We start from the raw sequence: 27,195 nt of genomic DNA, 5'->3' as shown, positions 1-27,195 counted from the left end.
GGGCTTGCGAGGAGGACCTGTCTAATAGAGCAAGAAGTCCACTACTGACATCACGAGTGATGTCAGTAGGACCACCCACAAATGCCAGGCGTTCCTAAGGGAACGCCTGCGTTTGTGCAGCCACCCCCCCTCCCCGCCTACAAAATGGGGCGAGCTGTCAATCAACATTGACAGCCGCCCCGTCTTGTAGCGAGACCTGTTGCAATGGAGCTGCCATCACAGTATGGGTCTCGCGTGTGCACGCCGGAGGCGGCGCATGCGCAGTCAGGGAACATCGACCTGCTTGCGAGCGCTGTGTGTGAATCAGGCCCTATATTCGGACAGCCTTTTTCTCCATCTGTGGCATGAGTACAATTGAATTTACTGTCATCAATGGAGACATAGCCACGGAATGCTGTAACAAGTATTGACAGTACTTTTTTGTGGTTACTGCTTGGTACTTTGGGCCTGATTCAGCTAGGAACTCACGGATGCAGACGCAACCGGCCTCTGCTAGAATATACTAATGATTGCATATGCATAGCAATTGCAGCACAAAGATGCAGTCGCCCAGCACTACATAATGTTGCCCCCTTTACCCTTCCGCTAAAGTCCGTACTGATGCGCAAGGCTGAGAAGACATCGGGAACATTGAGTAGCATCGCTGCCGCACGCAGACTAAAGGTTGACCTGACCCTGCCGCAGAAGTTAAGAGACGTGCAGAGGGACGCCAGGCTGCATCCGACATCTCAGTGGCTAATTTATGCATGCCCCTGTAACGGGGTGTGCACGCACTGGCACGCCTGCGTTCGGCCGACCACTCCCTGTATCCATCCACAAACGGCACTTTCTGTCAATCACTTTTCCCTTGGTCTGCGTATTCACTGTGCTCGCTTTTGCGGATGCAGTTAGCGGTTCGGGCACGCGCACTGTGACCCATATGCATGCGCAGACCGCGAACATCGGCTGATTGCGTGCATCTGCAACCGTGCGTTCCTTGCTGAATCAGGTTCTCTGTTCTGTGGGTCTCCTTACAGCATCTAAGTACAATAAGAGCTGCATTCAGAAAGTTCTGAAACACAGCTGAAAGGGAGCATTGCCACATACTGAGAGCGATGCTGTCTGGGCACAGCCTAATGGAGGTCGGACAAGTAGGTTTATGGAAAGAAACTGAAAAAAGTCAAATATATTTATTTAAAGGGGGTTCTTATCTGAAAGTAGGGGTGACAATCTAGAATCCATTTGTAAATTTGCCCACATACCACAGGAAATTATTTTTACATTCACAATGTACTTTCTTATTAATCTTCAACTATTATCCTGGTAAATAGTATGTCAAAAAACATAATTGTATGTACAGTATAGATTGTCATTGTTATAAGCAGCTATTTTGTATACAGGAAACTGTGCAGTCCAGATATTCAGCCATTTTCCTTTATTATAATTTCAGCAGCACCAGACTAATAATTAGGCACATCTAGTCCATGGCTATAGGCACCTTATGGTCAACCATGATTAAGAGCCCATGGAACGCTAAGGAAGATACTGGTTTGGAAACTCCTCACCTCTCTGCTAAAAAACACACGCACGCATACAAATGAGTTAGTGCAATCCAGGCCCTCAGTGCCCACTGGGCTCTAGGCAGGAGCCTTGGTTACTTGATGGTTAATCCAGCTGATGATATGACCATCTCTCAGGCTGAAAGGATTTGCTCACTTATTCTTACTGTAGCACTAACACGTCACTATCCCACGCATTCTGCATGTTATCTCGCTCTGCTTTTGAAATTTATACTTCATGTCAAATTCCTGTTATTTCAGCTTAGTTTGGAATTCTACAATTATTGGGATGCATTCAGGAAGCCGACGGTCGAAATGCCGACTTCCGGCTCCCCGACTGTCAAATCCCGGCAGGGTACTAATGACAGGCATCAAAATCCTGATGCCTGTCATTATACCTATGCCGGGAGCCTGATGCCTGGCATACTGATCGAAGGTAAGCCGAGCGGCAGGCATGGGCAGCAGCGGGGGAGGAGGGTTAGGTTTGGGGCTCCCGGGGGAACTTAGGGTTAGGCACCTCCCCAGGAAGGTTAGGGTTAGGCTAGGGGAAGGGGGGCTTAGGGTTAGGCAGCCCCGGGGGGGAGGTTAGGGTTAGGCACCCCCCCGGGGGACTTAGGTTTAGGCTAGGGGAAAGGGGGGGTTACGTTTAGGCACTTAGAGGGGGGATTAGGGTTAGGCACAGGGGGGGAGGTTAGGGTTAGGCACCCCTAAGGGAGGGTTAGGGTTAGAGGGGGGGCTTAGGGTTAGTTATACTTACCTAACTCTCCTGTTGGGATTTCCATTGCTGCCGGTCTGCCAGATTCGGGATTTGAACCTCCGGCCTTGCAGCCGGCATTCATTCATACTGGTTCCCAATTATCTGACCTAGAGACATTCAGGTTGTGAATCCGGTTCTGGTTCATTCATAAGAACTTAATTTTCTAAAGTTATAGTAGCAACAGGTCATGGCACAAGTACAAATCTTGAAATTGCGCCCTCTGCAAAGGATGGAAAGCCACTCACATAGAAAAATATAGAAAATGAAAAATACCTGTAATTATTTGTAAGCTTTGGGGTGATGTTAATGAGGTTATCATAAAGATTAATTCAATTGAAGATATTTAATGAACAGTTGGATACAGAAACGAAAAATGAGGATTAGGATGATAATTATAAATGAATTCAACCAAATAATACAGTTTTTAAAATAATTGAACTCCAAAACGTTTTCGGTTCCCCACAGTTACCAGTTTATCAGCATCACCGCACTGCTAGTACCAAGTTACCAACCTAGGAAAAGCCCAACAACGCCAAACAACGCAATGCTATCTGCAGTCAGCATTTGTATTCATACATTCTCACTAGTACACTAACATAGTACTAATCTCTTCTAAGTGGCTAGAATGTATGATAAACAGCACTCATTTGTGTGACCAGAGTCATTTTGCTTTAACAAAAAAGCATTAATTACCTCTTAGTTGGGGTTATGATTGCAAATTCCATAGCAGAAAAACCATCATGTGTTTTGGGATTATTTATTGACACTGAATGGTTGGAATAAATTTCTTTATAATAATCTTCTGATTCCAATACTTTGCCTGGACTGTGAAAAAACAGAAAATTGCCTTTGTCTATTTTATTGAGAGTTCTAGAATAAATCTAAACACGTGAGGGTAACCAAACATGTGGATTAACAATTAGGAGTGATGTGGTGTCTATAGTGTTTTAGGGTAGAACAGCAAAAACAACATATGAAATCTGTGCTGATAAATAAAAGGAAACATAGGATTTACATTGAAAATAGACCACATCAATTTCTAATTCCAATTTCACATTTTTGCTAAATATTTAAGTCAGACAAAACTTAAAGTATGGATCTGGTATAGCCTATTATTGGACCAATTAAGGTCATTCATGAAACTACAAAATCTCAGACGTGCAATATATATTTCTATGCTTCTATTTTCCTTTGGTCCATCTTGCACATATATAGCTGCAGGCTCCCCTTTGCTCTAAGAAGTGGCCACATGCAAATGCTCTAGACAACCATCATACAGGATTACAGACTGGAAGGCAATGCCATACTGACAAACATAACAACATCACATCAAAATCCTGCCTGCTAATTTTTGTACCCATGCCTAATAGAGGTTGTCCATTGTTTCCACTCCATGCAATAAAGGTACAGTTATCACGTACCCCCTGATAACTGAAGTTGGGAGCTATTAACAGTTAATTCATCTTGTGAGTTCAACATGTTGGAATAATGAATCTGTCCAATCTAATTCAACAGTATTACTGCCCCACAACACTGAGGTCTAGGGTTTGACTCCCACTATGACCCTAACTGTGTGGAGTTTTTATATTCTCCCTGTGCTTGTGTGGGTTTCCTCCAAGTACTTTCCTCCATTCCTCCTATACTCCAGAAATATACTGATAAGTTAATTGGCTCCCAACAAAAAAATGAACCCTAGTGTGTATGTGTGTGAGCATGTGGTGGGTATATAGGGCTTCATTCAGAGGCGGCCGTATGGTCTACGACCGCATGGCCGCCTCGATGTTTGTCCAGTGCGCATCCGAAGAGGGAGCCGGTTCCTTCGTGTGCATGCGTGAGACCCGCTACGACCGACAGTGCCGGTCGTAGCGGGTCTCTTTCCAAAGGGGGCGAGCTGTCGATGTTGATTGACAGCTCGCCCCATTTGGAAGGCGGGCCGGGGGGTGGCAGCCCAAACGGAGGCGTTCCCATGGGAACACCTGCCGTTTGGGGGAGGCCCCACTGACCTCACTAGTGATGTCAGTGGAGAGCTTCCGGCTCTGACAGAGCCAGAAGCTCTCCGGGGCTTACGACAAGTGAGACCCTACCCTAGGGTCTCGTCGTAAGCCCCGATGGTCGCGATGGTCTATGACCATCGTGACCATCACCCTAGAGGTCGTTAGAGCTGTGAGTGTAAACCCACAGCCTAAAGACCGAAACAGAGGCGGCCGGTCAGGATGCAAGCGGCCGCCCAGTTTCTGAGCGACCGCTTGCATCCTCCGACCGCCTCTGAATGAGGGGCATAGAGTGCAAACTCCACTGGGGCAGAGACTGATGTGAATGGACAAATATTCTCTGTAAAGCGTTGAGGAATATTTGTGTGCTATATAAATAACTGGTAATAAATAATAATAGCGCTGAATAGATAAGCTCTTGGAAGAGATCACTCCATGGGGTGTTCAATACAGTATAGTGTCCTGATTTTGATTTGTGCAAACTGTAAAGCATCAAACTGAGAAAATTGTTATTATCTAATTAAGCCATGTGCAAAACCATACAGAATTATGCTAAAACAAGCACATTATTTCTATACTTTGAATGCCTCAATACTAGTGTATAGTACAGAGTGATCCAAAAGTCTCCATACATAGGGAAAAAATAAAACTTTTTGAACAAAATGTAATTTTATTCACAACATATTTTGGCCCTCATTCAGAGCCGCTCGCTAGCGGCAGTACGCTCGTTCCGAGCGATGTTTGCACATCTGCGCATGCGTACGGTTTTTAGTACGCATGCGCGAACCAGTCAGTGCAGCCGAAAATTGTTTGTACGCTATATAGCGAGTGCCTGCTATTTTGAGTGACAGAATGAGGCGTATGTGGGTGGTAACAGGGGAAGGTGCTTGAAAACGGGGGAGTGGATTTCGAACGCAGGCGTGCTTAAAGGTCAAAACGGGCGTTTTAAGGGAGTGCATAATTAATACAGCAGCGTCATTGACCACGTCACTTGGTTTTTTTTAACTCAGAACTGCTCGCAAAATAGCGGTTGAAAAAACCAACCACAAGAATAGCGAGCAGTTCATACGCTGTACGATGTACTCGATTAATCTAATAAATAGCGGACATGACGTATGGTGCGAGCGGCCAGGGGGCGTTTTTTTCAAATAAACAAGCGTATGTTTTGCTCGGTCGTTCAGACTTAGAGGTGTGAACAGACTGCAATTTGCGAACGGATCATTTGAATAGCCACCCCTTGTTTTTGAATGAACGACCGCAAATAGCGAACGGCTCTGAATCAGACCCTTTATTCGTAAAACACAGATACCCTTTAAGAATGCCTTCTTTGAAAGAAAAATGTATAGAACTTATTCTGATGGCCAGATCAGGAAGCATGAACAGGAAACATGGCAAGAACATCACACTCAACACTTTTGCCAATCTTATTGAGAAGTTCAAGAAGACTGGAAGTGTTACAGACCAACTGAGAGATTGGTCGCCCACGTACATCAACTGATGAGTGTAAAGTTGTGTTCATGTTCCCACTGTATGGAATTTTCTCTATGTTTAGAGACTTTTGGACCACCCTGTACAATAAGTAAGTTCAATTTCATAACACAGTTTGTGACACTTCAAACTGCTGTCTGACCTGCTTCTAGAGTCCCCCCCCCCATGCATTAAAGAGTGAAATAATGATAGTGTGTCACATTTTCCGTCTACCTATGCCTGGGTGCCACAACTTTACTCTTGTGCAATACACAGTGAACACAGTAGGATCAGTTATAGTTATTCTTCCATGGGGCAAGCAGGCCCAGATATCATTCCTTCAGTTCAATTCAAATTGTGACTGCTCTCACGTAGATTTGATGTGATGCTTTCTCAGTATATATTTTTATTTATTTTTTATTTTTTTGTCTTCTATTTCTCCCTAAATAATCTTCCTCTTTTTTATTTTTTTATTTTCTGCTTATGAGTCTTATTGTTATTGGTTTAATTTCCTTAAACCTATTTGTATTTACAAGTGACAATGTTTTTTTGTTGTTAACTGCTTTATATAATATTTTCTAAGTATAATATGTTCAAAAATATTCAGCACCTAGTTTGCTGATGCAATATAATGTATTGTTTGTCCTATATGTGGTACCCAGGGTCCTCCACTGAGTTTGCAGCCCTTAGATACACATGAGCATTGTTGCCGATCAGTTTTCTCTCAGTGTGTTTACGCTTGGTTGGTTGCCATAGTAACTTCCCCCCAGGCCGCGCATGCGCTCCACCGTGGATTCCATGGGTTGGGCGTGTGTAGCCGGGTAATGTGTACTGATCACACGCGCTGACCACGTGACCTACCAGGAATGGTGCGTCATCAGGGTGTGCGATGGTTGGACGGATACATGCGGCGCTGTGGTCGCGCCAGGAGTGGTGCTGCCGTGACGCGCGCGTGCTGGTTTCACATGTGAGTATACACCACCAGGTGTACCGGATGCTGAGGTGAGTGGCAGACATATGATGTGAGCTTGATAAGCAAAGATGTTAATTGGTGGGTGTATTTAGCGGGGGCCCTGGGAGACTGCACTTTGTATCTACTGGACGGCTGTATGGACGTTTGTTGCTATTAGTTCCTTTGTGAAACCGGTTGCCTTTGCTGACTATTGGATTGCATTGCCTTGATAATGGTCTCTATGTAGACCGAAACGTTGGTGACTTTACCTGCAACCTATTTTTCCACCTAACTGCATTAATAAATACGCTGTTGGATTTGAACATGTGGTGAGTGCCCTTATATACCTACTTGCATGTGTGGTATTGATTTTCTATGTTCATGGATAGAGATGTCCAAGAGGAGCACCCCAGCTGTGCACTATTTAACATATTGGATTGGTGGTGAGTGCAGGAATTCTTCCCTACCTTATTATATAAATAACTGGTAATAAATAATAATAGCGCTGAATAGATAAGCTCTTGGAACAGCTCACTCCATGGGGTGTTTAATACAGTATAGTGTCCTGATTTTGATTTGTGCAAACTGTAAAGCATTAAACTGAGAAAATTGTTATTATCTAATTAAGCCATGTGCAAACCCACACAGAATCATGCTAAAACAAGCACATTATTTCTATACTTTGAATGCCTCAATACTAGTGTATAGTACAGAGTGATCCAAAAGTCTCCATACATAGGGAAAAAATAAAACTTTTTTGAACAAAATGTAATTTTATTCACAACATATTTTATTCGTAAAACACAGATTCCCTTTAAGAATGCCTTCTTCGAAAGAAAAATGTATAGAACTTATTCTGATGGCCAGATCAGGAAGCATGAACAGGAAACATGGCAAGAACATCATACTCAACACTTTTGCCAAACTTATTGAGAAGTTCAAGAAGACTGAAAATGTTACAGACCAACTGAGAGATTGGTCGCCCACGTACATCAACTGATGAGTGTAAAGTTGTGTTCATGTTCCCACTGTATGGAATTTTCTCTATGTTTAGAGACTTTTGGACCACCCTGTACAATAAGTAAGTTCAATTTCATAACACAGTTTGTGACACTTCAAACTGCTGGCTGACCTGCTTTTAGAGTCCCCCCCCCCCATGCATTAAAGAGTGAAATAATGATAGCGTGTCACATTTTCCGTCTACCTACAGTATGCCTGGGTGCCACAACTTTACTCTTGTGCAATACACAGTGAACACAGTAGGATCAGTTATAGTTATTCTTCCCTGGGGCAAGCAGGCCCAGATATCATTCCTTCAGTTCAATTCAAATTGTGACTGCTCTCTTTGGTAACTTACTTCAGAATTGAACTTTATATACAATGGAGAATGGATATTAGTTTTTGATATTGACGATTCCTTTTTTTAATTATACTCATACAAAATTTTTTAATTTTATTTCTTACATATAGATTGGAACATGGATTACAAAATCTGTCCAGTCTTCTCAAGTGGCAGCTGGGGCTTGTGCTGCAATGGCTCCCACTGTGATGGAGACAGACCTAGGAGAGGATGACTGGAGACAGACCTAGGAGAGGATGACTGGAGACAGACCTAGGAGAGGATGACTGGAGACAGACCTAGGAGAGGATGACTGGAGACAGACCTAGGAGAGGATGACTGGAGACAGACCTAGGAGAGGATGACTGGCTGCTGGCAATAGGCTAAGTATGGGAGTGGGTGCGGGTGGAATGGGAGGGGGTTACCCGATGGAGGTGGAGTCAGAGCGGAGGGGTAAGCAGGTTGAGCAGCTACAGCACTGCAGGAGGGTTGAGCAGCAGCAATATGGGGGTGGTATCAGACAGAGGGGGGGTGTGTGGCACGGAAGGAGGGAAGAACATTTACAGTTCAACTACCGGCAACCCCTGAACTCAAAACTGGCATAACCATCACAGCTGCCAAGGAACTAACTCATGGGGGGATAGCAGTTACTGCCACCTAGAATCTACACTTTGGAGAACAGTTAAAATTAATATTGCACTTAATGCAGGTATTGCAATATATAAACCCCATAGTGCTGTCATATACTATATCCATAGAGAAATATTATATAAACTATATCATCAATCTTTAAGAGGGCTCAAATGTTTTCTATGGCGATAAATGAGCAATATACTGTGTGCTGACAGTGACTGGTTTATGTTTGCTGTCTATATCTTCCGTTGTCTTTCTTCATTACAAGCATGCTACACCACCACTAGCTGCACTATAATAGCACTCACTGATGACTAATTTATGACTGGTGGGTGATAATGCTGCAGCCTTACAATAGTCACACAAGCAATCCCCACCAGCAGCAACCTCTACCATATGTGTCACATGTTCCCCTCACATTTTATATTGTTTTGGGCAGAACCGTATGTACTTTCTGTTTGGTATCAATGAATGGAATATGTAGGCTAAATGCAACTTTCAAAATACAGCACTGTGTACTATGCTAGAGCTTTGTAGATAAAAGCTAATATTAATACTTGCTGTACCTATCAGTGTTACAATTCTATGATACTGTGAGGGGAATTCAATATGAAACGTAAACTTCGCTGTCGAAGTTTACGTTTCATATCGGAGCTTTTACCTGGGATGAAGTATCGGGCGCTCGCCCGCTTATCCCCGTATTCAATATGAAACTAACGAAAACGGGACCTGGCGAAGTGGGATTTGCGTAAATTTACGAAAATTTTCCTTAAAAAAATTGTAGGACCCTCTAAAGTTGTAAAAACATGGGGGATCACTATGGGTACCACCGTTTTAGCCTGTAAATGAAAGTCGGGGATTTAAATAGCCGCAGCAGGTGTTTTTTTCCCGACATTGAAGAAGTGTTGCAGAAGAGCACTTAGGTGATTTTTTTCGTTTTTTTAAGTGGTCCCATCAAATTTGGGGTACATGAAAATGGGTACTAGCATATTTTTATGTCCCTAAAGTAAGTTTTTAAAAATTCTGCATTTGTGCACCTGCTGCTAATAGCCTATTCTAGAAAACACCTGCCGCATACTTGCAGAATAGCCCCGAACCTATTTCCCTATTGTTAAACAATTTTTTCCACTTTTTTTTTATTTTTTTTTCACCCCAATTTTTAAAATAATTTTTTGGGGTGTCCCTATTTTTTTTTTTACATTTTTTGACACAGTTATATTTTAAATGTCATTCCCAGGGGTGCAGGCAATTTTTTTTAAGCCTGCACCCCTAAACCCCAATTCTGCACTTTTTTTCGCCACCTATTCAGTGGTGAAAAGTTATCCCCGTTTTTTTTCAAAGACTTTTCGAACCTGTGAACCTGTGTAAAAGGAAAACCTGCGATAATGACGTCATAGGTGCGAAAACATCGCAAAAACGATGTTTTCGCTCCCATATTGAATTCCCCTATGTATCTCTGAAAGTGGGCAGAGCTATGTTTATTGAGATAAAAAAAAAATATTGGATTATAGCAAGACTTTAACCTGTCGACTTATTAAATGGATTGGCCTCCAATAATTTACCAGTTTCTGCATGAATAAAGTGGGGTTAGCGGATTCAGTTCTACTCGGTTCCGTTCGGATTTAAAAACCGAATCTTATTGGCTATCAGCTGTCACGAGTTTTGGATAGCCAATAAGATTCGGTTTTTAAAACCGAACGGAACCGAGTAGAACCGAAACCGCTCACCCCTAGGCCGCCAACTGACCCAGATGACAATCCTGGCCAAAGAGGGCAATGCTTGATTTCATATAGTATAATAATCATATAATACCCTCACGTACAAAAACATGACATCATCATTGGATTGGAACCACACCTGATGCTGTAATTGGCTGGGTGAAGACCAACCCTTTTAAAGTAATATTTGTACACAGATCAATCATTTTAAGACAGTCTACCACAGTACACGTTACAACTACTGTAACATTATTGAGTATTTATTGATTCAACTCGAGAGGAGCTTTTAGCTTACATTTTTATGGACCAATATATATGGTCTACACAAAGCGTAACTGCTATATCATTATGTTCCTTTGACAATGTATATTCAATATATTTGAATAATTTCTGTTTTAATCATATTTTTGTTAATATTAAAAAATAATAATAAATTAACCACCAGCAACAGTAGCTCAAATAAAATGTAGAACAAAATAAATAAACTGATACTTACATGTGTCTATGAAAATCTGTATTCTTAATAAAACAATTAAGCACCAGTTAATTCCAAACTCTGTAAACATGTGTACTCTTTGACAAAACCCAACCATGCGAAAAATCTTTCCAACAAAGCTCTATATTTTTCAGCAACCTGGGATAATGTATACTGTACATGAATTTAATGCTAACATGTGTAATTATACAATGCCAGTTTATGATAATTATTTACAGGTAATTGACAAATGCGAAAAGAAGATTCCATTCAGGATTAGTAAGATATAAATAACTCACCTTTCTTTTCTTGGTTTGCGTTTTTCATCTTTGTATGGCAACTGCGAAAACAAGAAATGAGAATCTCTATGAGTAAATCATAGTGTCATCGCAGATGTTACTTTCACGTTTCAAATACTCAAAGAGATGAGACATTTGGTGCTCATTTCACTTAGCAGCAAAGGGGACGAGTAGTCCTTGCAACGGTATAGAAATATCGGCAACGGCACCGCAATTCACCCCAACTGACGGCACGGTGTCACACAGGACTCGCACATTTTGCTTGCAGTCCTATGGGGCTGCGAACAAAAATCCACAAGTCTGGTGGTAACGTAAATGCAGCTTACAGTAGCACATTACTCGCACCTAATTGGATTGAGCCCTTGGACTTATTTAATAAAGTATTATTATGCGCACAACTGTTTTGTTACTATAACAACCTACAATACGTTTGCTTATAGTTTATAAGCTATGAGTTTTGATTGGATCAGTGCTCGAAGTGGGAATTTAGAGGTGGGGTTATGGCGAATGAATCTCTTCCCCCCCCCTCCCCTTGGGCCCCTGCTTTCATATCACCCCATTGTATGTCTCACCCCCCCACTCTCCCTGCCTGCTCCCCTCTCTCACACCCTGCCCTTCTCACTAATTCCCTCTCTGTCACCCCCTACAATACTAACTGCCTGCCTCCCTCTGTCTGCCCCTCTCTCTATTCCCTCTCACATCGTCCCCTCTCTCTATTCCCTCTCACTAGTTACCTCTGTCCTGCGCTCAGTGCGCTGCTGGAACGGAGCTGAAAGGACTCAGGAGCACCAGGTCCCACATTGCTGGTACAGTTGTGCGAGCCAATGAGAAGCTGCCACTTGGCAGCTTCTCATTGGCTGGCGGCTGCGAGCCCTGTAATTGGCTGGCTGCCGCGAGCCCTGTGATTGGCTGGCGGCTGCGAGCCCCGTGATTGGCTTGCGGCCGCGAACCTTGCGATTGGCTGGCGGCCAGTGTGTGCTGACTGTAGCCGGGACCGGATACCTTGTCCCGGCTACATGCCAGCATGTCCGCTGCCGCCGATCGAGATGTGTCCCCTGCGGGACACATCTCTACACATTTCCGCCGCTGTTCCAGCGCTGGGATGCCATACTGCATCCCAGCGCTGGTGCATTCTTTTCTGCAGCTAAAATGAAGTGGGGCTGGTAAGTGGCGGTATGTCATACCGCCGTATACCACCCCACTTTGACCACTGGATTGGATGATATGGATTTCAGCTAGAGATGTGAGCCGATGCCCATATTTTGGTATTGGCTTTGGATCCAGATTCATCTTCGTATTTTGGTTTTGCAAAACTACCCTCACGTGTTTTGGTTTTGGATCTTTTGGGCTGTGACATAATTTTGACCTGTTAGCATACAATCCAAAACCTCAGTTTTAAAATCCGAGTTCCGAACTGCTGGTAGCCCCGAACCGGAATTCTGTTTGCTTTGGTACCCCAAAGTGATTCTTAACTCGGACTCGGTTTGACTCAGAACCTCTAAATTCAATTGTTATCGGTTCTCTGGGAACCGAACCCGCACATCTGTAGTTTCAGCACATATATACTCTTAGCTTTATATGCTGTTCTAGTATGATAACTTTAGTGATTACATTTATAACACTGATATTTATAAGCAAAATAATTCAGTATGATTACAAACTTAATGAATTTTGTCTGCTATGAGAGCTTAGACTCACCCAAACCTGCAAAAGGTTTGCTGAAGTGGGATTATTTTGTAAACTTAAAGGATAAGGCCACTGTTTTACTATAATGTTCTGTATAGGCTAATTAGCAATTCTTTTACATGACAGTGTGAAACCAATAGCCAATAGGAAGCATATTTTTATTGGTCTGCGAGGGGTATGCAATTGGGAAGCCGACTGCCTAAATACCGGCAGCCGGCTTCCCGACTGTCATTTCCCGGCAAGGGTGAAATGCCGGGCATCTAGATGTAGACACCCGCATTTCCCCGACGCCGGGAGGCCGGCGCCCTGCATCCCAATCGAAGTGATGCCGGGAGCCGCAAGCGGACAGCCACGGGGGGGAGGGTTAGGTTTAGGGCTCCCAGGGGGGACTTAGGGTTAGGCACCCCCCTGGGAGGGTTAGGGTTAGGCATGGGGGAGGGAGGGTTAGGGTTAGGCACCCCCGGGGGGGACTTAGGGTTAGGCACCACCCCGGGTGACTTAGGTTTAGGCAGCGGGGAAGGGGGTGGTTAGGGTTAGGCACTTAGATGGGGGATTAGGGTTAGGCACTTGGGGGGGAAGTTAGGGTTAGGCACCCCTAAGGAGGGTTAGGTTTAGGGGGGTTAGGTTAGGTTAATAGATACTCACCTATCCACGATCGGGATTTCCAGCGCTGTCGGGCTTCCGCTGCTTCGAACTCTGCTCATGTCGGGCTGCCACTGACGGGAATCCTACCCATTCCCTGCGAGGTATGCAGTCGGGAAGCCGGCGGACGTTAGCCGGCGGACGTTAGCCGGCTTCCCAACTGCTTTATCCTGGCGAAGGTTAAATGACAGGCATCTAAATCTAGACGCCTGTCATTTTCCCGATGCCGGGAGACTGGCGCCCGGCATCCCGATCAAAGTAATGCTGGGCGCCGTTGCGGACAGCCGCGGGGGTGAGGGACAGGTTTAGGATTCCTGGGGGGGACTTAGGGTTAGGCGGTGGGGAAGGGGGGTTAGGTTTAGGCACTAAGAGGGGGATTAGGTTTAGGCACTGGGGGAAGGTTAGGGTTAGGCAATCCTAAGGAGAGTTAGGGGGGTTAGGTTAGGTTAGTTGATACTTACCTGGGGACGATCGGGATTTTCAGCCAAGTCGGCCAGCCGCTGTCGGGATTTGAACCGCCAAACTTGCGTCCGGCGGCAATTCATACCGATTCCGTCTGTGAGGCTCACACCCACTCGGTGACATATTCAACTGGTTAACACTATTCAGTTACTAAATCTTGTGGGTGCTGTAGCTCTTAAACTCTACACCTCTGTAAAAACTGCTTCTGTCCATCTACCACCTTTATTTTTAATGAATACCTGTAACAGACAGAGCAATATGCAGCCTTTCCCTCAAAGACTGGCAAGAAGTTCACCCTGGTGGAAGATGTATCAAGCCTTGGAGTAGTTGCCTAAAGTAACCAATCAGCATCTAACTGTCATTTCAAAGACTATGAGGGAAATTTATGAAAGCTTGGATAGAGATAAAGTGGAGAGAGATTAAATCCCAAACAATCATCTCCTGTAATTTATTCAAACACAACCTGTGAAATGACACTTAGAAGCTGATTAGTTAGTACTATATCTCTCTCCAAGCTTTGATAAATCTCTTGCATGTGGTAGATATATAACAGTTAAAAGTTGATTGGTTGTTTTGGGCAACTTTTCCACATTATCTCTCTCCAAGACTTGATACATCTCCCACTAGGACTGCTGCCTTCTTTGCTACTCATCATCAAAGCTTCAGGCAATTCAAACAGAAACTGCTCTGTAATGGAACACACATCGCCAGAAGATCAACACACTTCCTTGGACACAAATCACATGTAGTTCATCACACATCCTTGAGCATGCAGCCACTCCTGTAGCCAGACGTCTGCTGGAGAATGGCAGACATTTTCTTAAAGCACACATTCTCATTCTTCTCCCCAGTGTTTCCTCCATGGTGGGAGGAGAATGGTGACATCACCATTGTTTTGCGTACATACAACCGAGTCCTAAAGATATTGAGATAGAGATGGCCACCAGTGGGTTAACCATCGATGGTCACCATTGATGGTAACTTTTTTGATTAACCTCAATGTTATGAAACCATTGCCGGGGAACTATCAATGGTTTTGCTCACTGATGGTAATCACTGCGCTCTTAGTATCTTACTATCAGAGTTAGGGATGGGGTTCATGGGTCACATTGGGTGGTGGAGCTGCAGTATGCTCTGTATCCTACCACTAGGAAAAAATGAAAACATTGCGGGGCTCTGAGCCATCGCTGGCGGAGAACTATTGGATCTCCACCATCCATGGCAAACCATTGGCCATTGGTGGATAACCATCGATGGTTATCCCTAGATTAATAGATTCTCAAGAGTCAGGGAGATAACAACTATATCAGAGAATCTCTCTGCATTCAGGCGGCAAGTACTGTTAATGTGTGAAAATTTGCACTGTCTTGCTGTGTTTAATTGTCTTTAAGGCCTGTTTTTGTGAATTCTGCAATTTAGGATAAAAACTGGCTATAGTCAGTGTACCTTCTCTGCTGGTCTGACAGCAGCTAATATCTGCTCACCTCACCCAGGACACAGCTCTCCCATAACCTCAGAAGAGTATATACATTTATATACAGAATCTATTTCCTGATTACTTGTATGGCATATACTTCCCCACCAAACATTTATTATATGCTGTATGTTATACTGGAAAGAAATGCAATATGTAACTCAAAAGTACATTCATTTTCAAATGCACAGAGACAGGAAATTGCTCTCCCAGTTAATATACTAACAAGCCAGAAACCAGAATGTTTTGGCTTTGAGTGGCTTGGTTTTAAGCTCTCAGACCACAGAGTGACACACAGTATTAATGTAAGTGGATGGTTTCATTAGTGTGTTTTATTGCTTAGAGAAGCATTTTATCTGGGAGATAAAATCATAAACTCCATGAGCTTGTTTGGAACTTGTATGCACAGTAAAACAGTTGAAGTTCAGTACAGACAGTAACATGTCAGGGAATATATAGCATATTCTACAAAGGCAAAAATAATTTTGTAAAATACACATTAAAAAACAAAAAAATATCACTCCAGGCCCTTACGGCAACAATCATGCCTTAAAAATAGCCGCATTATTGCACAATTTATTAATCGTCTGGATTTTTACCCAATTATTAGAATATCTTATCACCGCAATTTGGGGCAATAAGTAATTCTATACTACATATAATAATATCTTGCGGAGACAGGTGCTTTGAAAGGAGCCAGTCCCTGCGATGTGCAGGAAGTGAAATGATTTCTAATTTCGGTGTTCTATAGCACATAGGCTACAGCGACTAATGCCATCTGGAGCTTGGTAAATCCGACAGCCTAGTAGCCCCCATAGAAACCTATGGGGGCTGCTCCTGCTGCTGCAAATGGAGGGATCGCAGCAGATATTGGAGATATCTTCTGCTGTCCCTCCTTGTTACATCCTGGGGATCGTTAATATTTACAGTTACCCCAGAAAACGTGTGTCCCACAAATATTATATGATTAATAGGCCCATTAATCTTTAATTATTAAGAAAGAATATAATTTATTAATGGGAATACTTATTGATTTATGATCTGTATGAACAGTAGGCTTCTCAGACACCTGAATGTTGTAAAAAGATACAACAAGGTGTGGCTATTAGATAACACTATAATTTATGTATAATTATATTAAGTAAATCTTATCTCCGTTCTCCGTCTATGTACTCCCCTTCTGCATCCACACACTGCTGCATTCTTACTTTCCATTGGTCAAACCTGTGCTGTAGCTCATTATCTGTCAGCTGTCTCAACAGCTCCGTTGTTTTTTCTTTACCTCAGTAACTGTGCAAAACGGGTTCCCTTGAGTACAGATTTGACTTTAGGGAAAAGAAAGAAGTCACACGGTGCTAGGTCTGGTGAGTATGGAGGGAGTTCTAGCACTACAATCTGTTTTTTGGCCAAAAACTGCTTCAGAGAGAGAGCTGTGTAGGCTTTAGCGTTGTCCTGATGGAGGATGAAACAACTCTCGCCTCTCTCTTCTTATTCCTTCCTGCAAAGTAGCGAGAACATTTTTGTAGTAATGTTGATTCCTCATTCGGATGCTGAGCCGACAGCCAATTCAAACTATCTTCTCAATTTTTTTCCACATTTTCAATTGATTCTGATGAGCAAGGCCTTCCGGGACATTCATCATCTTCGACATCCTCATGACCGTCACTAAATCTTTTGTGCCACTCAAACACAGCTGCACGTGACATGCAATCTGCCCCAGAAGCCTCAGTTAGCATACAGAAAGATTTGGTGGGTGTTTGGTTCAATTTAACTACAAATTTTAAGTTAACACATTGCTCTACTTTTAAATTCAGCATTTTTACGATGCACAGGAAAGACACAACTTCTTCAAACGCTATGTGAGAGGGGGCAAACATTCAAAACTGGTTTAGGATAGTCCAAAGTCAGTGTTCCCCCACTCCCTTTATTTTTTATAATTACAGTGTTGTGTTTTAATATAAATAATATAATAATATATATAAAAGTGAACGATGCTCACATTGATCCCTGGAAGAGTACTGTTTTTAGGATTTAGCAAATGTTCTAGTAGTACTGAATTACTATTAATTTATTTTGTCTTCAATATTGATAGGCAAGATAACTAACATACTTCAGTCAAGATTTGTTGGTACGAATTGTTGTAAGAAAAAAGTTTTAGGCAAAAAGAAGGCAACAGGTGTGACCACATATGGATAGAATCATTTTTGAAATTGCCAGTAGTGTTTGGCAGTTTTAAAGCCCTAAACTGTCTGTGATTTAGAGGAAACAGTCATTATTTTAGTTAAAACCTGGCCTTCCTCTTCTTCACATTGCCCCGTACTATATGGAAAAAATTTTGGCCCCGTATACTGTATAACTAATTACAATGCCACCTACTGTATAACTAATTATAATGAGCCACTATAATAAGTTATTAATTGGAATGACTCCCATTTTTTTAAAATAAATATTTAAGACGTGTGCCATAATGATGGCTGCATCGATGTAGTTTAGTGGCACAATTATTTACCTACACTCTTCTTGCTTTGATCTGACATAATATATTGGGGGAAATAATATATAAATAAATCCAATGAAATAAGATAGAAAGCACAGGCAGTTAAAGATTGGATGCACAGATATAGTGGTCGATAGGGTGCTGGATGTAGGAGGGTATAAAGCATTAGCAATGTCAATACCTTTAGCCTTAAACTGGGGAAGGCATGAAAATTGCATAATAGAAAACCTTGTTTTCACATGAATTGGAAACACTAAAATACAGTAGTTTGAGCTTTAGGTATTAAGTAAAAGGAAATTATATTTAATGGAATTTGCTAGTATTCTTTCCATAACATGATCTCCTGCTGTTCCTCACTGCTTAGTGTTTGGCAAAATGAAATTCAATTAAACTGGCATTAACACAACAGTAACTTCATATTCCATAATAACTCCAGTTATGCTTATGGTGATGGCATTTCAAATATTTATGAATATTTTGACATATACTGTATATTGATATACATTCAACGGTAAAAAAGAATCAGTTATATTTATTTTACTTGATTTTTTACTTACTGTACAGCTGACAAGATTAAATATATGTTTTATAGTACTCCTTATAATACCATCTATATCATTACTACAAGTATTGTTGTAATAAATTCACATACTATAGTTTAATAATAGCAAAATAACTTGTTGCACTGACAATTGTGTAATGCAGTACAGTAACTATATACAAGTATAATACATACACCTTTTAAGCAACAAAAAGTATGTAAGTCCAAAGGCTCCAAATCATCAATGGTGGAAAACCTAGAGGGACCCATGGTCTGGTAAAAAGTATGGGGTTATTAAGCTATTCAGCCTCCTTGAAAATGTTGAATTGCTTGATGGCCTGTATGTGATTGGGATGGTTTAAGCAAGAAAAACAAAGCCAAGATCCAGTGAGATATAACTGGACATTCTGGGAAATAGTATACTGCCTACATTGTACATTACATAGAGTACATGATATTAATAGAGATGGAAAATACATTTACTGTGACTGTCATAACAAACATTCTAAATGCCTGATGATTAATAGAAATGTCTAGCCTAAATACACCATTTTATACGATGATGAGACTGCATATAGACATGAGTAAAACTGTGGACAAATGTATCTTTTATGTCCTTTAACTGAAACAGTGTAACATCCCAGTGTTTCACAGTATGCCCTTAGAATCCTCCCAGCAGTCAGATCCAGGATAATGGTAAGGACACTGGGCCTGATTCAGACCCGCTCGCAAGCGTTATGCGCTCGCAAGCGGGTCGATGGCCGGGCACTGCACATACGCAAGCCCTGCAGCGAGTGAGAAATCACTCGCTGCGGGACTCAAAACATGGCGGAGCGGCTGTCGACATTGATGGACAGCCCGCCCTGTTTTGTAGGCGGGGATGGGGGGTGGCTGGCCAAATGGAGGCGTTCCCGAATGAATGCCTACCATTTGAGGGCGGCCCTACTGACATCACTCGTGATGTCAGTAGTTGAGCTTCCTGCTCTATTAGAGCAGGAAGCTCACTGGGGCTTGCAGGAATGAGACCCTCGCACAAGGGTCTTGTCGCAAGCCCGATGGTCGCGATGGTCACGACCATCGCGACCATCACCTGCCCGCTCACAAAAGCTGTGTGTGGGTGGTAAAAAAAAAACAAAAAAAAAAAACGCCCTGATTCAGAGCGAGCGCTCTGAAAGAGCGTCTGGCTCTGAATCAGGGCCCATGTACCTAAGATGTCAGCACAGGGGTATACAGTAAGTGGTGCCACACACACATAGATGATGTAGTCACACAAAGTTACATTACCTAGGAGTGAAAGTGCTGATATTATGGGGGAGATGTATCAAACCTGAAGAGAAAGTGACGTTGCCCATACTGTAGCAACCAATCGGCTTCTGTCATTTTAGAGACTGTGCTAGATAAGTGATATCTAGAAGCTGCTTCGGGCAACCAATTCACTCTTTGCCTGTATAAGGTTTGATACATGTCCCCCTATGAGTTCTGTGGATAGAGCACCTTCCGTCTATGGAAGGAACCTAGTTTCATAGCCTTGGTCTCTTTTGCAATGCTACCACTTAGTAGCATCATGATGCTTCAATAATAGCTGTGTACCATACATCTCTCAGCATTTTCCTGCTTCAGTCCCCTGAACTTCCCTGCAGCAGAGCAGAAAAGAGATGCTGCAGGGCAACCAGGCGGAAGATTTCTCTTCCAGTATTACTATTAACTTTGCAACTGATTCTGCCATACCACAGGCTGCCAGGCGTCTCTCACTTACTGTGGGTGGCCTAATCTGGTTAGATGAGGAAAGGCATGTAATCAGGTCAGCGTTTGTACACACGGTAATGCAGGACTCTCAGCAATCTGAGTATTGCAGGTACAAAGGTAAGGGGATGGGTACAGGATGCTGGCGTTCGGGATCCCGGCAGTCAAAATCCCGACGCCAGTATCCCGAAAGGGTTAGCATATCGACACCTGTCGGTCGGTATGCTAACCCTCCCCCTCTCCCTACCCTAAACCTCCGTTCCTAGTGCCTAAACCTGACCTTCTACTCCCCTAATCCTAAACCCAGGCCCGCCAAGAGCCGCGGCGGGCCCGGGTAACAGGGTGCGTGGCCTAATCATGGGAGGCGTGGCCACACCCCCTTCCTAAAAAAAATAAAAGTTTTGCAGCCCGGCTCAAAGCCAGGTGGGGGGGGGGGCGCGATCAGTGTGATCGCTCCCTCCCACAGGCATAGGAGACTGCTGTGGCTGTGTGCTGAGTTGCTGTGAGGGAGGGGGGGGCAGCGCTGGACCCGGGCCTCCGCCAGGCCCCTCAGGAAGCCCGGGCCCGGGTAATCTGTTCCCTATCCCCCCTCTTGGCGCCCCTGCCTAAACCTAACGTCCCACTTCCCACTTCCCGCACTCTAAACCTAACCTCCCACTCCCCGCATCCTAAACTGAACCCTCTCCCTAGTGCCTAATCCTAACCCCTAACCCTCCCCCTAACCTCGCTACTAACCTTCAGGATTCCGGCGGTCAGGATTCCGGCAGACTGGGTTGCAGGAGCTGGAATCCCGACACCAATCAGAATCTTGGTGCTGGATTCCTGACCACGAGAATCCTGACCACATTCAGTCTGCCGGAATATTTAACGTATCCCAGTGTAAGACATGGGTTATGGGTATTATACTTATTGTACTTTGGCCCTGATTCAGACCCACTCGCGAGCGGCTGTCTGCTCGCAAGTGGGTCGATGGTCTGCACTGCGCATGCGCACGATGGAGGGAGCTCCGTCGTGCGCATGCGCGAGACGCGACGAGCGAAGGACTTTCCTTCGCTTGTAGTGTCTGATCAAAGGGGGCGTGCTGTCGATGTTGATTGACAGCACACCCCCTTTGGTGGGCGTGCCGGGGGGCGTGCCTGCCAGACGGAGGCGTTCCCAAGGGAACGCCTACCGTCAGAAGCTGGCCCCACTGACATCACTAGTGATGTCAGTGGGAGTGATTTTGGCTCTGATAGAGCCAAAATCACTCCTGGCCTGCGGTTGAGAAACTAAACCGCAGGCTTCTGCTCGCAGTGGCGATGGTCGCGATGTTCAAGACCATCGCGACCATCATCCTGCACGCTCGTATATGCTGTGGGTGGTGACCCACAACTATACGAGCGTCCAGGAGGACGCTCCATATTTATGGAGGTGGGCCCTGATTCAGAGCGAGCGAGCGCTCTGGTCAGAGCATCCGGCTCTGAATCAGGGCCTTTGCTAATATAGAGCCAACATATTGCACAATGCAGTATAATCAGTTTGACAAATATTACACTATTAAACATATTCCTCTTGTAGTTAGAGCTGATAGTCAAATTTATATGCTTCCTATTAAAATGGAGTTGGATGAACTAATAAGGGTGAAACAGTTTTTCCTTAGGAGCGAGTTCTAGTCAGTAAAAGCCTGAGCCAATCTACTAAACCCCAGTTTTTAAAGCAATGACTCAAAGTGCTGCCATGTTAAAGGAATTTCTCGCAGGCTTATTCTCCTACACTTTGTACTACAAAGTACAGTAATACACACATTGGGAGACCTTTATGGAAGTGGAGTCAAGTGAAGCCGGGTTACAATGTTCAGGTATTTCAGTGTCCTATATTCACAATTATGGGATTCGCAAATATATAACATTAACTTTTAACTTCAGTTTTAAGTGACTCCAATATCATAAACGTAAGCTACTATACAGTATGCGCTGGATGTGATTACCTGTAGTATTGCTAACAATCCATCTCATCTACTGCACTGAGTGATATTTATTCCAAGAATATGGACTGTTCTCCTGAACACTTGCAACTCTTCTCTGCATCTGGTTCCATTCTCTTTCATGTGGAACCTTTGCACCTCTCCCATTATGATTGTCATGCTGGGAGTAATTGTGTGTCAGGAAATGTAGCACTTCTATCACAGACAGTTGCATCACAGCAATCCAATCCCTCTATTGCAGCTTCTCCACGTCCTTTTAGTCCTGACACGGTGAACTGCTTCACTCCACACACTGCTTCATTACTATGCTGAGGTTACACCAGGGGACCCGTGTTATTCTCCTTCAAAAGCATCTTTTCTTTTTCTTTTTTAAAGCAAATTGCTGTATAGCCTACCATGAACACACATACTGTATACTGTATCTACATGAAATATCTTATAGAATATTTTAGCAGTAAAGAGAGTTGCGATAAAGATCAGATTGCTTTCTGGGAAGCAATTTAGATTTCCACACCAGATTTCGGGGAGATGTACTAAGGTGAGAGATTAAGTGGAGAGAGATAAAGTGCCAACCAATCAGCCAGGGGCAGTTTAATAGAGGAGGGGAACCATGTGCATACTTCTCCGTGCGGGCCGCTTCCTCTCTGTGGTGCAGTAGACACTGGCACTGTACTGCACATGCACAGGTCTCCGGTAACATGGCACCCACACCATTGTACCAGGGACACCTCTACCGCACATGCAGAGGTCTCCGGTAACATGGCACCCACACCATTGTACCAGGGTCACCTCTACTGCACATGCGCAGGCTTCCGGTAATATGGCACCTGCACCATTGTACCAGGGACACCTCTACTGCACATGCGCAGGTCTCTGGTAACATGGTGCCCGCGTCTTGGTACCGGGGACACCTCTACTGCACATGTGCATGGCTGCTGCTCCATTTTTCCAATGATTTGCACTGCTCCTGCAGCGCCGATGTAGGACTCCGAAGAGGTAAGCATTAAACATTGGTGCAGAGTGTGTGGTGTGGGCCTCCCTAAACCCAGGGTCCTGTGTGCACCACACACATTGCACTTATTATAGATGCTCCAATGCAATCAGCTCCTGTCATAATACAGTGTTTAAAAAATGACAGGAGCTGATTGGTTGGTACCTTATCTCTCTCCACTATATCTCTCCCAAAGGCTTAGTACATCTACCCCTTACTGTCAGCATGGAGTTATTTGGAGACTTAAATGAGTGATTGCCAGGATAATAACTACTGGTTGTTTAGGAAGACACCCACCAGTGGTGATGTTCAAGGTCGTTCGGGTGGCATCGTGCTCAGAAACCTCTGGGGGAGGGGGGGCTGCAGTTGCCCAATGCTGGGGAAGGCTCTTTGCAAATTACTCCAGCCTTTCCCTCTGGTCCAAACTCCTTGCTCTGTGGTCTGTCACATGATGTTGTTCAATGCTCCAGGATATTGTGAATCAGAAGTGCAGCGCGCACAATGTCGTGAAGTCACAATGTAGCTAAGTAGAAGTTTTAGTTAGTTATGTCCTTTACTTTACCAGGGGGCCACCAGACCCTTAGATACAATATTAGTACACTGTTAAATGCAGCAGACTGTTAAGCAAGCTTGTGCAAAGTGAACTATGAACACTATAAAAGCTATACATGCATAGACAGATCTATGCCCAAAGAAAAAAACAAATGAAGAGTGAAATAGTGCATAACTAAATTGAAACATATAAAACAATTCACTGATAATAATAATAATAATGCCGTAAAAAGAATGTAGCAATGTAAGGGTAATAATGCAAATAAAGAATATAAGATGTACCTAAAATAAGGATGCCTATCCATTAGCAGATGTTTTTCTGAAAGAAGAAAGACAAAAGATATCTATTGAAAATTCCGGTGGCTGTGCTGAAAGATATCTGTCATGTACATGACAGATTTTGGCAAAAGATGAATGATGAACGATATCGCATGACATCATTCAGGGAGTGGATTTTTTTCTCTACAGCGCTCTGTAACTGCTGCTAATATCTTGCAGCGATATGCGATAATTGACCAACATGTTGGAGAGATGAAAGATTCAATTTATCGGCCGCAGGAGTGCGAATCTGTCATCGTTCAGGGCCTATCCATAGCAGATAAATTGAACAACTGAACAATATATCGTTCAGTCATTCAATTTATCTGCTAATGGATAGGCCCCTATAGAGACATAGAAACATATTTGATGGCAGATAAGAACCACTTGGCCCATCTAGTCTGCCTTTTTGAACTATCTAATACATAAAAAAGTTATCATAATTATTATAACAGTAACCGTCCAGAGGAGGTATCAACTTATTCCAAATGTGCAGACATCAGCAATGCGAATAGCTGATCTAGAACAGATTATAACAGTAACACTTTAATAATCGGATATTTGTATATATTAGCTGATTATAGAGAACACTGCAATATGGCAGTATTAAAATACATTCATAGTATGCCAGCAAGACTGGCTTTAGGGAAGGTGCCAAATGTGCCACCGCACAGGGTCACATGATTAATAACTCCAGTGGCCCCATCTGTAACAGGGTGCTGCTCAATAATACATTTTCTTTTTTCCTTTTTCCCCTTTGTAAGTATGTGATCTGTTCCACAGGAGAGGAGCCGCTGCCTGACATGTCTGTCTGGTAAGGTTAGGAAACTGCTGACAAGGAGTTTCCTTATCTTACCAGATAGACAGGGGGGAAATGAAAGAGAACTTGTGGTAGTGGGAAAGAACTGGGTGAAAGGAATTGAAATAGCTTTATTCTTATAGATTATCATATCACAAAAACTAAATTAAATTAAACAAAAAAAATTAAATTTAGTATAGAAAATGCTATAAAATGCTATTAAGTGACACTTTGTAATTAACAATGATTTAATAAATACCAAATTTCTATTACAGTTAATGTAAAACTCCAATTAAATGAACATTTTAAATTTAATATGGTCCACTGATAATGTAGACAAATGTACAAAAAAATTAATTACAAACTCGCTGTTGTCCGCAGCTTTCGCTCACGATGAAATCACTTCTGCCAAGATTTGTTTTATTTGAGGTGTTTCAGTGTATTGCTTTGCATGGGGCCCTGTTGTGGGAGTTGCCCAAGTGACCAGCAGAGCTATACAGACTGGTGGTAGCAGTGCCTTCACCCACCACTCACACCAATGTCACTGTGTGCCCTGTGCACAGACTGCTATGTAGCCTATCCTATTCACCCACCACTCACACCACTGTCACTGTATGTCCTGTGCACAGACTGCTATGTAGCCTATCCTATTCACCCATCACTCACACCAATGTCACTGTGTGCCCTGTGCACAGACTGCTATGTAGCCTATCCTATTCACCCACCACTCACACCAATGTCACTGCCCTGTGCACAGACTGCTATGTAGCCTATACTATTCACCCACCACTCACACCACTGTCACTGTATGTCCTGTGCACAGACTGCTATGTAGCCTATCCTATTCACCCACCACTCACACCAATGTCACTGTGTGCCCTGTGCACAAACTATGTAGCCTATCCTATTCACCCACCACTCACACCAATGTCACTGTGTGCCCTGTGCATAGACTATGTAGCCTATCCTATTCACCCACCACTCACACCAATGTCACTATGTGCCCTGTGCACAGACTGCAATGTAGCCTATCCTATTCACCCACCACTCACACCAATGTCACTGTGTGCCCTGTGCACAGGCTGCTATGTAGCCTATCCTATTCACCCACCACTCACACCAATGTCACTGTGTGCCCTGTGCACAGACTGCTATATAGCCTATCCTATTCACCCACATCTCACACCAATATCACTGCCCTGTGCACAGACTGCTATGTAGCCTATCCTATTCACCCACCACTCACACCAATGTCACTGTGTGTCCTGTGCACAGACTGCTATGTAGCCTATCCTATTCACCCACCACTCACACCAATGTCACTGCCCTGTGCACAGACTGCTATGTAGCCTATCCTATTCACCCACCACTCACACCAATGTCACTGTGTGCCCTGTGCACAGACTGCTATGTAGCTTATCCTATTCACCCACCACTCACACCAATCTCACTGCCCTGCGCACAGACTGCTATGTAGCCTATCCTATTCACCCACCACTCACACCAATGTCACTGCCCTGTGCACAGACTGCTATGTAGCCTATCCTATTCACCGACCACTCACACCAATATCACTGTGTGCCCTGTGCACAGACTGCTATGTAGCCTATCCTATTCACCGACCACTCACACCAATATCACTGTGTGCCCTGTGCACAGACTGCTATGTAGCCGATCCTATTCACCCACCACTCACACCAATGTCACTGCCCTGTGCACAGACTGCTATGTAGCCTATCCTATTCACCCACCACTCACACCAATGTCACTGTGTGCCCTGTGCACAGACTGCTATGTAGCCTATCCTATTCACCCACCACTCACACCAATGTCACTGCCCTGTGCACAGACTGCTATGTAGCCTATCCTATTCACCCACCACTCACACCAATGTCACTGTGTGCCCTGTGCACAGACTGCTATGTAGCCTATCCTATTCACCCACCACTCACACCAATGTCACTGCCCTGTGCACAGACTGCTATGTAGCCTATTCTATTCACCCACCACTCACACCAATATCACTGCCCTGTGCACAGACTGCTATGTAGCCTATCCTATTCACCCACCACTCACACCAATGTCACTGTGTGCCCTGTGCACAGACTGCTATGTAGCCTATCCTATTCACCCAGCACTCACACCAATGTCACTGTGTGCCCTGTGCACAGACTGCTATGTAGCCTATCCTATTCACCCACCACTCACACCAATGTCACTGTGTGCCCAGTGCACAGACTGCTATGAAGCCTTTCCTATTCACCCACCACTCACACCAATGTCACTGCCCTGTGCACAGACTGCTATGTAGCCTATCCTATTCACCCACCACTCACACCAATGTCACTGCCCTGTGCA

General features: G+C 43.8%; 1 protein-coding gene across 1 annotated transcript in view; it reads right to left on the bottom strand.

The window, feature by feature from the left end:
• Window positions 1-27,195, bottom strand: part of MYO3A (myosin IIIA) — a 210,841-nt gene that overhangs the window by 5,206 nt on the left and 178,440 nt on the right. The window contains exons 32-33 of the mRNA XM_088457809.1: window positions 11,170-11,210; window positions 2,989-3,120 (exon numbers count right to left, since the gene is read on the bottom strand). Coding sequence (XP_088313935.1) covers window positions 2,989-3,120; window positions 11,170-11,210 — 173 coding nt within the window. The remainder of the gene's footprint in view (window positions 1-2,988; window positions 3,121-11,169; window positions 11,211-27,195) is intronic.

This window comes from Taudactylus pleione, unplaced genomic scaffold, assembly GCF_031769625.1.
Source record: "Taudactylus pleione unplaced genomic scaffold, aTauple2 ptg000788l, whole genome shotgun sequence".
Classification (NCBI taxonomy): domain Eukaryota; kingdom Metazoa; phylum Chordata; class Amphibia; order Anura; family Myobatrachidae; genus Taudactylus; species Taudactylus pleione.
The sequence above is the reverse complement of the archived record's forward strand: the minus strand, read 5'-3'. Positions and strand labels throughout refer to the sequence as shown.